The 12663-nt window shown below is 48.6% G+C and overlaps 1 protein-coding gene across 3 annotated transcripts; it reads right to left on the bottom strand.

Annotated features, from left to right (window-relative positions):
• Positions 1 to 9528: 9528 nt before the first annotated feature.
• MID1IP1 (MID1 interacting protein 1) lies at positions 9529 to 12319 on the bottom strand. 3 transcript variants are annotated; one of them, XM_065859999.2, is made up of 2 exons: positions 12300 to 12319; positions 9529 to 11386 (listed from the first exon to the last, which is right to left on the bottom strand). In XM_065859999.2, the coding sequence occupies exon 2, from the start codon at positions 11250 to 11252 to the stop codon at positions 10758 to 10760; it is 495 nt and encodes a 164-aa protein (XP_065716071.1). In that variant the 5' UTR covers positions 11253 to 11386; positions 12300 to 12319; the 3' UTR covers positions 9529 to 10757. The 3 variants fall into 3 exon arrangements, with proteins under 3 accessions (XP_065716071.1, XP_065716065.1, XP_065716055.1); XM_065859993.2 differs by lacking the exon at positions 12300 to 12319 and adding an exon at positions 12216 to 12276; XM_065859983.2 differs by lacking the exon at positions 12300 to 12319 and adding an exon at positions 11794 to 12150.
• Between the last annotated feature and the right edge of the window lie 344 nt (positions 12320 to 12663).

Genomic DNA, 12663 nt, shown 5'->3' on the forward strand with positions numbered 1-12663 from the left:
TTTTCTAGGAAGGGGCTCTTAACCATGCACTGGAGATTGACTACATTACTTTTTTTTTTTTTTTTTTTTTTCCTCAAAATACTGCCACATAAACCATGCACAGACCCAGACGTGACATTCAGGGTAACTGAATGAAAAAAAGACAGGGTATAGCTTAGCCAACAGAAACTGAGTGATCAGTCATCAAAGGTAGTCACATTGTGTTCCCTACAATATGCTCTGACAGTCCACAGACAGCTGGTTGGTCATATGGTGCCAGTCTCTCTTCCCTGCTTTTAGCTGCTACACAGTATTAAAAGGAACAGGGAGGAAGGGAAATCCTTTCTTAAAATTATGTATACAAACAAGAGTGGCAGCAATGCAGATGGAAAGGGATCCTGTCCAAAACAGACAGTCAAAAGCAGCAAGTGCTTCGGAGTCTGACACTGATCTCTACCCAGCATAGCTTTCGTGGAAGAAATCATTACACCTGGAGCTGTCCCCTGACCACTGAGCCAGGAGAGGAAGAGAAGGGAGCCAGCATGGTAGCCTCTGAACCTCAGTCCTTGGTGCAGAGAGCAGACTCCCACTGCCATTAACATAATCAACATCACCATCCTCACCTCATGTGACGGCTTGGTTCAGCCCATGGGTAGGGCCTTGAGCCATGTATCTGATGGGAACTTCTCCCCAGGATTTTCTGGGTAAGTCATTACGTACATGCAGACCAACAGGGCACTGTGGACATTGAGACATGTTCCTTGCCCTACATGCTGACTCCATGTCAGATCAGGGCCTGGTGAACCACATCCTCCCCTGCCTCCTGCTTTCCCCTCTGAAGGAAGGCTGGGCAGGGAGGCTGGCCAGGGTCACAGAGTGCTCCACAGCAGCTTCCTGGCCTGTGCAGCAGCTCCTGGGGACTGCCAGGCAAATTGGGGATCACAACAGACCTGATCCAGGTCTGAAATCTGGTAAAGGATGCAAAGGCAAAATAAAAAGCATTTAACTTCAAAGTATAAAGCTTTTTGTGCCATTCTCTTCAGCCACTAAGCCACGACAGTGCAAAACAACATAGTTATCTGTGCTTTCACACCAAGGCTCTCAGCTCTCTAAAATGTTGTTTACAGCCTGACAAAAGCACCTTATTCTTGCAAGCACTGAACTGCTTGGCACCTTTTTCAGAAGTAGTTCACATATTAGACAAGGCTGACTTCAGGACCTGGGGGAGCTAAATCAGTTCAGAAGAGGTCTGTGGATTAGCACCCTTGTTCCTGCTACAGCAGCTTCCTTTCTGCTCTCCTGTTCCATGAAGGTAGCATCTCCTGAAAATTCAGCAGGCAATCCTTCCTCCTCTTTCCTGATGGCACAGGCTCTTGCTTGCACCCTCCTGTGTTTTCCAGGTGGCTGCTCTAAGAGTAGGGAGGGAAAAGATGAGGGGAGGTGGAGCAGGGCATGGCAAGACTCCATTGCCACAGGGAGGGGACAAGAGGGAGGCTGGCTGGGAAAGCCATCACCATGCAGTGCTGCCTACCCAGCTGAGAGATACAGCCTAAATTTGCTGGGAGAGGCAGTCTCCCTCAGCTGTTCTGGTTGCAGCAGCAGCACCAGAGAACTTCACCTTACACAAGGATGGGGAAGCAAGAGAAGTCTGGTTGTTCCTGTAGCTCAGCCTCCTGCAGAAGGTGAGCTGAGCCAGAGGAGACAACCATGCCAAAATCTGCACTCTTCTAAATCACAAACCCCGAGAGAAATAGCTTCAGTCTTGTCAGTGGTCTGGGAGCACATCCGCTGAGAAGGGCTCCCCACAAAATGCTCTGCCTTTTTAACCAGAAGCAACTTTGAGGGCTAGCAGACACCTTATTTTCAATCTCCCAAGAGGCTTCAAGTTCACATCTTGAAGTTCCTAGAAGAGTGGTTACAGTCCCTTCAAGAGCAACCTGTTCTCCTGGCTCTCAGCCCTCTGGTCACAGCCTTATTTTGCATGGCATCCTTTAATCAGAGAGGAAGAGAGACCTTGTGCTGAGGACACTCTCAGGGCAGACAAGTCCTGGACTCCCGTCCCTGCATCAAGTCCTTGGGCTCATTGTGCGGCGGTGCCTGCACACAGCCTGAACCTACTGTTCCCACCACTCTTTCCTCTTTTTCTCTTATGTACTCCATAAATATAAAAGCCTTTCCTACCAAGCGTAATTGCCACCATGGTGTACTTGGCATCCCTGTCCCATAACACATTCTGAGCACCCTGCAGGGAGCTGGGACAGAGCACTTCGCACCGCACTGGCCTCCCCTTGCAGCAGCATCGCACTCAGCTGTGCTCTGAAGGAGCTGAGTATCTCGCTCTTGAAGACCACAGGGAAGCATTTCCTCTTGTTGATGGTCTTCCTTGATTTAACCCGAGCTAGCAATATAATCATGATAGCCACTTGCTCACTTCCCCCCCCTTAACCCACCAAATATGGGAGAGAATTGAAAGAGAAGGAGAAACTTGTGGATTGAGATAAATAAAATAATAAAATAACAAAATAACACCAATACACTGCTACTACTATATATAGAATGGAAATAGAATATAAAATAAAGGATACTCAGTGCAATTCCTCATGAACTCCATCCTCACCAAGCAGCCAATCCCAGGCAGCAGCACCTGGTCCTGAGCAGCCGATCCCGGAGAGAGAAGAGGCAAAAAGGCAGAAAGGCCCAGAGGCCTCTGCAAAATGGCAGGATGGCAAAAGGCCAAACTAACAAAAGTCCAAAACAGAACTGCCCCAGACAGGCCTCTGTCCTGGCTCTGACAAAGAGCTAGCCAGAAGATCCTGACTCTCCTTAAATATGAAGCATGACACTAATGGCACGGAATACTCTTACTGATCAGCCTGGATGTCAGTCAAGCTCTGCCCCATCCATGCCCCCCTTCCTCACTGCCTCACACCTGGGGGCAGAGCTCAGAGGCCTTGGCTCCCATACAACAGCAACTAAAATCATTAACTCTGTCCCAGGGTGTTTCCTTGTTCTCAAATTAAATCCAAACAATGACTGTGTTAGCTATGAAAAAGAAAGGTTTCTAACTGTATGAAGAAAATAAACTCATTTTCAGTCAAACCAGCATATAGCCACAACAAGGGTATGGAGGCATCCAAGTGGCAGAGGGCTGAGGTGTAACCAGCCCTGTCTCCTCAGTGCTTGCACCGCCTCACCAGGTCTCACTCCCAGCCACACAGAGGACAGCACGGGGACCCCGGGGACAGCAGCCTTTGGGGCAAGGTGGCACAGCAGCCCACGCTGTCATGCTCAAGTCCTGCTCAGGATCTTGGCTTGAGCAGCTGGTTTCAGTGATACTCAAACTTATCAGCATACACATCTCTTTGGAAGATGGGGCTCAGACGAGACTTTCACAATCCACTAAATCTGCTTTATGTGAAAGTGGCTGCCAAGACAGGAGGTCCCGCTCTGACACCTGGCAGACTGTTCCCAACCCTTCCTCCACACTGGCCCTGCAGCTAATGCAGCTACACCTTCTGCTGAATGAGGGAATTAGTAACCATGAAAGCTTTTTTCCTCTGCTAACTTTCAGCTGGATCAGCTCCCTGGTCTGGTAACTCCATCACTGCAGGAATAGTGGTGCCAACACAATTGAAACCGAGGGTTTGGAGGGCCAGCGGTAGGGGACAGAGGACAAGACCAGCCCTCTCAGCACTGCATAGGCTTAAGCCAGTCAAGAAACAGCCATCTCTGGGTCTTAAAATGCATAACCCTTTGAAAATACTACATGTATCCTTAGTTTGGTTTTAAAGACTTAGATGTCTACATTCACCTAGATAAGGAATTATTTTAGCCTTTGCTAAATATTGTCCTAAGAATACCAGTGAAAGCTGAAAGAAACCCACCGTCTCTTTCATTAAACCCAGACTTTTCAACTTCTTTATATGAGGCATTTTTTTGCATTATGCTGAACTTGAATACAAAATCCGGCATCATGAATGCAAAGGCCATGATCTGCCAGCTCCCTCGCTTTTCCTTGTTGCTGTACAGACTCGCTGCAGGGTGTCTTTTCCTCTCAGTGTGAGTGTGACACTGCAATTAATACTAATGGCAATTATTAGGGGACATCAAAAGATAAGCACAGCACACATTAGCAACAGAAACTGGCTTTCTGCATTGTTGGCTCTGCTTTCAGCGCAGTTATTTAGGCACTTGATGTTTCTCCAAGTATGGACTGGTGATCAGTCATCACTATAAGAACATTTTCAAAAAAGCAGTGCCTCCACATGAAAAATAGCAGGTTAATAAAAGAAGCCAGGTTTAATTACACGATTCAGACAAAGAAATATCATGAAATCACCTAATAGACTCTTATTACCAATTACGGTTCAGTTCAAAACTGTGACCTATCTGGGTGATGAAAGCAAATTGAATCAGGATGAAATCAGGAATTTCAGGGAGGAAACATCTCAGAGACACAGGAAAGGGAATTGAATAGAACACAGGGTCAAGCCCATAGGAGAAACAGCCTTCAGGGAATGAAGAAAGACTACATGAGGAGAAGGAGATGGACAGCACAGTGGGAAAGCAAGAAGCAAGGCAGATGGCTTGAGCCACCTTGTGTATCACCCACTGGTGGGTACTCAGATAAAAAAAATCTGTGTGAGGTCAATAGATGTTTGGCTCAAAGAAAGGCTGTGGCACTTTCCTCAAGTGGGCCGGCTCCTCTGTGGTTAGCAAGCCTGATAGCTGCATTGAGTTGGTGGCTTTGTCAGCTTCTAGCTTCAGCACTCTAAATGGACAATTTTGTAACTAGCCCTGCAAAAATGCCAAATGCCTGTCAATATCCTCTAAGTAGTGCGTATCTGCGTAACTCCTCAGTTATTGGCACACAATCAGGCTCAAGAAGTATGTGCCATGAAAAGTGCACACATTCTCAGTTCCAAACAATCTGATAATAAGGGTGAAATGTGAACCACCTTGGTGCAGAGTGCAGGAAGCTCTGTAGGTTGCTTATCCCACCTAAAAACTGAAGAAAAACAGATTTCAGTTCCAGACTTCCAGGGGAGCATGCTCATTCCCCTCTTTAAGATGACAAGTCTGGAGAAGCCATTTCAAATGTGAGTAAGATGAAATTTGGTATCACAGAAGCACAGATATTAAAACTTAAAAAAATGCTTTTGTTGAGGTACATCTAATTGAGATCTTGTGTCTCCTTGGATCTGCATTTAGATCATCTAACTGCAAAAGAGATGAGGGGAGCAGAATGTTACACAGAAATATTTGAGAACTAAAATTATTTCTTCACGTACAAAAAAAATCACTCTTGGATTCCCATTAAAGCATGGTATAAATGAAAGCAGCTGACTTGTCAGGTTTCCTACAGACCCATAAAAAAAAGCGGGAAGGGTATAATCTACCTAACATATCTAATGCCTGCATTGAAACAGCTTCCATCCATGCAACATGTTGGCAGATGAGTGTTGACTTAGCAAGTCTTCAATCTGTCAACTCCCAGGAGTTTTGATAAAGCTGTCAGCTTGGACCTCAGATACATCTTTTCTGCCATGAAAGTGGTGGAAAGACTCTGTACGGGAACCAGCCCTCCTGCTCAGGAGGGGTGAAAGGATGTACCATCATTTCCCCTTCTTTGCTCCCAGGGAAAGAAAACACATTGGTTATGGGGTGAGAAATCTCTCCATTGCCTTTCTCTCTCCCCGCCACAGCACTATCTAGAGGAAATCCCTAAAGGAAAGTTTCACTTCGCATCTCTCTCCCTGCTCCAGCACATATGTCAATGACCAAACAGCAATCCCTCAGCAAAGGGGTTGCCATGCTGCTGCGTTATACTCTGAATCACAGCTTTAGGTGCTCTGCCCATCTTCTCAGTTCAAATACAGATGAAAAGAGAGATGCACTTTAAAGGGCTCAGCTAGTTGTAAGTAGTGCGTCTGTGCCTGTGGGACATTGACCCTGTTGTTTGTAACCCAGAGTTGCTAAGTTAAACCAGGCCAGAACAAAAAGAAAGAATTGTGTTAGAATCAGACATATGCAGATAAATGTGATGAACAGATAAAAAGCTTTAATTAATACTATGACAAACCTTACAAACATCACGAGGCAAGCTCATTTACTGCTTTGTGGTTTAATACAGAGGTACCTGTTCTCTCTCTAAGCTCTCCAAGCTTTTTCTGTGCCATCTCTTCCAGAACAAAATTCAAGAGCACAAATACGAGAAGTTGTTTTCTTCATTCCATCACTTCAGGTCAAATTAGTGTGTTTCAATGAGGAAGGAATATTACTTTTTATAGATTGTCAGTTCCAGCAGCCGCCCACCAACAAGATACACAATTACTGCACTCATATTTGCAAATTTCCTTTTGGACGGGAGTTTATAACTTGATTCCTTAAAACTAATTTTGACCCAAACTTGTCATGCCAGTCTGTGGTCTGGAAGGAAAATGATTTTGCAATATTAGAACTAATGCGTTTGGGTATTTCTGCTTGTTTAGAGGTGACAATAACAAATAACAGAAAAACACATGTGAAGCCGGAACTGCCCTTGCAATTCTCACCTTGCTTGGACTCTCCTCAGAGTTTACAGTAGGTTATAACCCATCATGGTCTTCTTTTTTTCCTGTGTATATTAACACCTAAGATCTTTAAGGTCTTTGAAATATAGTACCTAGCACGCTGTTAGCAAGATATAAATAATAAAAAGATATAAAGTTTAAAGATATAAATAATAAAAAGCAGTACTTCAGACAATCCCCTCCCATACTCAGTGCTTCAGGGAAGTAAGTCTGTGGGAGAAAATCACTGCAGACTTTTCCACAAAGAGATAAGCTGTGTACCAAACCAGTAGGCACAAACAGGAGAACCTTTCTATGCCTTTCTTTTTTCCCCTTTTCTTTTTTCCTGGTAGAACAGGGTGCAGAGTTTAGCTCCATAACAATTAAAACCTAGCATAACCTTCCATCTAGCCACAAACAGCAGTGCATCTTTCAGCAGAGCCCATTACTGATGACTCATTGGTCTTGGTGTAAGAGCCTGTGTGGTGGAGACGGGGGGGCGGGAAATAAACCACAAAACACCGACATCTTGATCTATTCAAAACCTTCTGCAAGAAAAAGCTTTCAGAGGGAAAGTGGGGAGATAACAGCCCAGCCTGACTCAGCCTTTGCAGCAGCAGAAGGGCTTGTGCGCTGGGAAGGAGACAGAGGGGAAACGCAGCCCGCCCAGCACAAGGGGATGCAGCAGGTGGGTTTCATCCCAGTGGGTATTGAGATACTGATTTCAGACTTTTAATCTGCTCCTGGGTGGAAAGGGACATGGTGGCCCACTTCTGGAGGGGAATGGAGAAAACATCATGGTGCCAGAGGCATCAGATAGGATCCCTGAAATGCACAGATAACCCAGCACAGACCTGCAATCCATCCAGGCTGACAGTCAGCTCTTCCCCTGGAACTCATGCCTATCCCAAATGCCCTTTTATTTATACACATATATATACCTATATAGATGCCTTGAGAGCTTGGCTTCCCCCCCTTCACTATTTGTTCTCCTGTTCTTTCGTATACACAAGAGTTGACTCATAAACCATAATGGGCACTTTTATACAGTAACTGGTGCATTTCATAAGCATGTCCTTGATGCTCCTTGGCTGTAACATAACCTTCCGCTGTAATCAATTTGTAAGTGCAAACTGTTTTGAATCTCATTATTTATTACTCTCCTAATGTCTGCCTTACTGTGTATTGAGTCTATTTCATTTAAGCGAGGTAAAAACGACAACTGCTTCTCACAGTCTGTGCACAGTTAGAGTGGTTCAGCAAGTTGTCTTGTTGTTCACATGTGGCTTGGAGATAAACCCACTTATCAAAGTATTTGGCATCATAAAGATACTTTAACGTTAGACTGATGTCATTTGTCATTATCACTTACCGGTATCAGAAGCACTTTATCGGAGCAGACTAAAGGTTTGCTGAACTTGGTATTCGAACAGGAGCACTTAAAATGATCGAGTCCTTCAAAAGAAAACATAACTCCTAATAATAAACCTCACTGTATTATATAGCACCACTAATGGAAATTTTCCCAATTCAGCATCTAACGTATAAAATCTGAGCATTAAGATTCTGCAACCTCATCTTTGCCTACTGCAATGTCAGGAGCTGGCATATACAGAATTGCCTGACCACCCCACCTTTGAGGTCAGGCTGTTTTCTACAGCAGCCAACAGCCAAGTCCCATCCCTTGTCCTTTACGTGAGAAATACACCCTTGGTTTTACCTGCTGTTTCTCCCCCCTCCCTGCATCACAGGAGTGCTTTCTTGATCCCAGAGCCTCAAACCTCTCCCATGACCTTGAAAATGGGGAATGCTAAAGCCAGTCCCAGATGGGAGGTGACAGAGTCTCATCTGCTGGCCTGTTGATGTTGAGTCTCAGCAGTTTCTGCTGCAGCTGAACTGGGATTATTGGGCTGCTGCCAGCCATGCAGCCAGGCCCTGCAGAGGAACCATGTGCAGTTCAGCAACTGCGGGTTAGTCAATCAGGCAAGGCAAAGCCTTGAGTCACAGTATCATCCAACCTCCTGTTACCCAAAGCTTTACTTGTAAGGAAATGCCACCTTGGCTGCCAAACAGCACTACTTCTTAGTTGCTCTTTCATGGAAACTTTTCTCATCTTTCTTTAGTATGCAAAGGGAATGGATGCAATATTCATGGTGATACTGTACTAATGTAACACTATTTTTCTAATGTTGCCCATAGCTTAAATCAGCACCACATTGTCTCTTGTGCAAGAGTTAAACAGCATTATCTAAATCTATGCCAGGAGAAATTACCAGGAGTGCAGAAGGAATGCTGTTGAAACTGCATGAGCTGCTTCTGTCTGAGATTTTACCCAGCGCTGCCTAGCAGAGGTTGTAACGTGGTTTTCAGCCCTTTGGGCATAGGGCAGAAGGGAGCAGAACAGGTTCTCCCTCTCACCCTTGCCTTCAGGAGAACAAAACTTCACTGTCCAGCACAAGACATCATATCTTTTGCATTGCATTAGTTAAGAGTACAGCAAGACTGGCAAGGTAACATGTTAGGAAACCAGGGTAATCCCTCTCCTTATTCCTGATTTTTTTTTTCCTGGCATCTTCCCAAGGGGGGAGGGGAAGAGGAAAAGACTAAGCATTGCCAAGTTGAAAAATCATCTTGCCTTACAAAGTTCTTCTTTACCCTAGAAGGAAAAAACCCTCTCAAATATGTATTTTTAAACATACATGTAGGATGATTGTTTTAACTATACAAACATCTGCCAACTGGCATGTCAGCAGTGCTCATGCCTTACTACAATGTTTCAACAGTTCAGCTGAAAAACAAACTGCAAGGGAATATCTGAATTTAAGCAAAATAACCCTTAAAGCTGAAATAAGAAAAATCTTCTATATAGGAAAAAAAATAAAGGGGGTGGGACAAAACAAGCAAGCCTGAAATTTGATGGCAGTAATATAAAATTAAGTTTCACTATAAGATGTCTACAAACTTGTCATCTCAGAGCCTGAGAACAAAACTTCATACATTATGGAAGGATGTACATATTTATTAAATGGTTATCCTCTCTGTGATATGCACATGCCTTGTAATCAGTAAGTACACTTTTAATATTAGAACACAATATAGACACCCAATTCCGAGGCACATTACTTCAGCAAATGAAAAAAAATGCAGAGAGAAAAATCAATACAATTTGGATAACAGAAAACCAATTAATTCCTGGTGCTCAAGAAGGATTACAGAGGTAAGAAGCTAATGCAGGAGATGCAGGAGACAAGTATCCCAGACCTATTCAGAGGGAGAGAAAAGAGCTCCCCACAGCACATTAAGATACTTCCCAAAAAAAGCAAGTCATTCCTAGGCTTTGCTCCAACATCCATGAATCGCTGCCTGCAAAGTAACGATGACTCGATCGTCTCTGATTTTCTTGAAAGAGGCACTGACCTTCACGGCAGCATTCAAACAGGGCAACTGGACTGACCAGCTGGGAACAGTTTACCAGAACTCAGGCCACGTACAGTGCAGCATTCATCCATTTTAGATATGCCGAGTTATCATCACTGCCTAATCGCTCCCTTTGGAAAAAAAAAAGCCACAAAATACTCTTGCATATGCAGAGATTTGTGTGTCTAGTAAGGCAGCTCTGGAAATAAATTAGTAGAATTCCAGATGTTAAAAATATCATTTAAGAAACATGAATCATACCAAAACGTTTAAGTCACTTTTAGTTAATACATTTGCATTTATTTTAGAATATACTCTACATCTGAGTAAAAAAAGTTTTAAATAGACTCCAGCACATGTACAACCGTGGGACTTGCCATCTATCCCATGACAGAGGGATGCTCCTTAGCCCACCGAGTTCCCTCCCGGGTAACAGAAGCAATTTTATACCAGTTTTGTTACGTTCACCGGCTTGTGTTGAGCCTCCTATCTGCCACCTACGCCATCACCTCGTACACGTACGTGTCCTGCCTCCCCACCCGGGGAGGCACAGCAACCGCTCGCCCCAGACTGTAGTTAAAAAAAGAAAAAAAAAAAGGTGGGAAAAATAATTAATAAACTAGTATTGATTAATTTACATCTCTCTCTGGCTTGCGCGTTGGTAGAAAAGCGGCTGCAGTCCTGGGAGCACGCAGGGGAGCCCCAGTCCCCGGGCGCTGCCCTCCAGCGCCGCTGCGGCAGCAGCGCCGAGCGGGGACGCGCCGCTCCCGCCAGGCCGGGCTCCCCCTTTCCCCGCTCCCCCCTCGGCGCTCACTGCCCCCAGCTGCTGAAGCCGATCTCCTGCTTGTATCTGTTGGTCAGGACGTTGGCCTTGCGGGTGAGCTTGGAGAGGACCGAGTGGAGTCCGCTGAGGTGGTAATGGAACTGCTTCTCCAGGTCCTCCTCTCCCTCGCCCTCCTCGGCGGCACCGCCGCCCAGCTTGTCCTTTTTGCGGGCCGCCTCCTCGCCCGCCGGCGGCTGCACCACGCCCCATTCGATGTCGTTGCGGATGGATTTGAGCAGCATGTAATGGCTGTACATGTCCCTGCGAGAAAAGAAGGCGCCGGGGTCGCCGGGCGGCAGGGCGGCGTCCGGCTGCGAGCAGACGGTGCCCGCCGCGTCCAGCTCCTCCAGCAGCAGCGGCACGTCGCGCAGCAGGCTGGGCACCATCACCGTCTGGTCCATGTTGTTGACGGCGCCGATGAAGCGGTTCATGGCGTTGAAGAGGGAGTACTTCTGGCTGTACGAGTCGCAGATCTGCATCATGCCGGCGGCCGGGAAGGCGGGTTCAGCGACACGGCTCGGAATGCGGGGCTCCTCCGGCGGCGACCTCCTCCTCGCTAGCGGCACCGGGCGCCCTCCACCCCGGGCTGGGCTCGGCGGCTGCTCGCCAGAGAGTCCTGCAGGGAGACGGCCGCAGATGCCGGGGTTAGGGGCTGCTCTCTCTTCCTCCTTCCCTCCCCCCGGCCCGCCTTCCCGCTCCGTCCCCTCCCGCCGGCGTCCTCTCCTCCTCTCCCACCACCGCCTTTATCCTCGGCCCCATCTCCTTTTTTAGGCTTCCCCTCCCCATCCCTTTTCTTCGCCCTTCCGCCCCATCCCCCCTCAGCGGCCACCCGGGGTTGCTGCTGGCGCTCCCCTCCCTGCAAACACACACAAAAAAAATCCCGCCGCTCCTCCCGGGCGCCACCCGTGCTGTGGGGCTGAGGAAGTGTGTCCGAGGGGAAGGCAGCCCCACACCACGCCAGTAAAATAAAACTAAAGCGGCCCCCAGCCGCAGCGCCGAGCTGCCGGGAGGAGATGCACCCACCGTGGTCTGCAGCCGCTCAGCGCCGCACCGCGCCCTCAGCCTGCCGCCGCCCGTGGCTGCGCTCCCATCCCCGGCGCCGTATTTATAGCGCGTATCTTAAAACAAGGTGTTTCCCAGTGCCACCCCCCGCGCCGGCACGCCAGATAAAGGCGGCGGCCGCGCCGGCTCCGCCTCTCGCCCCGCACCGGGGGGAGGGCACCGAGGCGCGTAGGGTGCAGGAACCGGCCGGGCCGGTGGCCCAAAGCACCCCGCAGGCATCCTGTTGCCCGCGTGGAAGCCGACGGCGCGGAGCTGGCGTTCGGGGTGGAAATGGCAGGGCTGGGTCCCCGGAGAAGCCGCACTCCCACCCGCCCGTTCCCCTGAGAAAAGGGATCGGCGGCTGCAGAGCCACCCAGCCCTCCCGAGCGTCGTTAACGTCCTACCCGCCGCCCTGGATTAGAAACGGCAGCCGGGGGCACAGCGTCACGATCGAGACGCGCTGCAACACCGCCCCCCACCCCACTCACAGTGCCAGGGCAAGCAGCCCCGAGGCTGCCGGTGCCGGCTGACCCCTCCCCCTGCCGGGCCGATCCCCGCCGGGCGGGGGAGTTTGATTGACAGGGCAGGCGGCAGGGACACGCGGGCCCCGCGTGCTGTCCGCGTTCGCCCCGGCCGCCCATTGGCTGCCGGGCGCGCGGCGAGCGTGACGGCCGCACCTCCCCCCGCCGCTCCGCGTGCACCAGCGGCAGTTAGAGCGGACCGGCAGCGAGGGCGCCGCGCCAGGCTCGCGTGGCCGCCTCCCAGCTGCCCGCGGGGGAGCCGTGGCCCCCCGCTGCCCGCCCTCGCCTCGCATCGCCTGGCCGTGCCAGCCCGAGGGCGCGGGGGGAAAGA

The sequence above is a fragment of the Patagioenas fasciata genome, chromosome 1 (assembly GCF_037038585.1).
Source record: "Patagioenas fasciata isolate bPatFas1 chromosome 1, bPatFas1.hap1, whole genome shotgun sequence".
Taxonomy (NCBI): Eukaryota; Metazoa; Chordata; class Aves; order Columbiformes; family Columbidae; genus Patagioenas; species Patagioenas fasciata.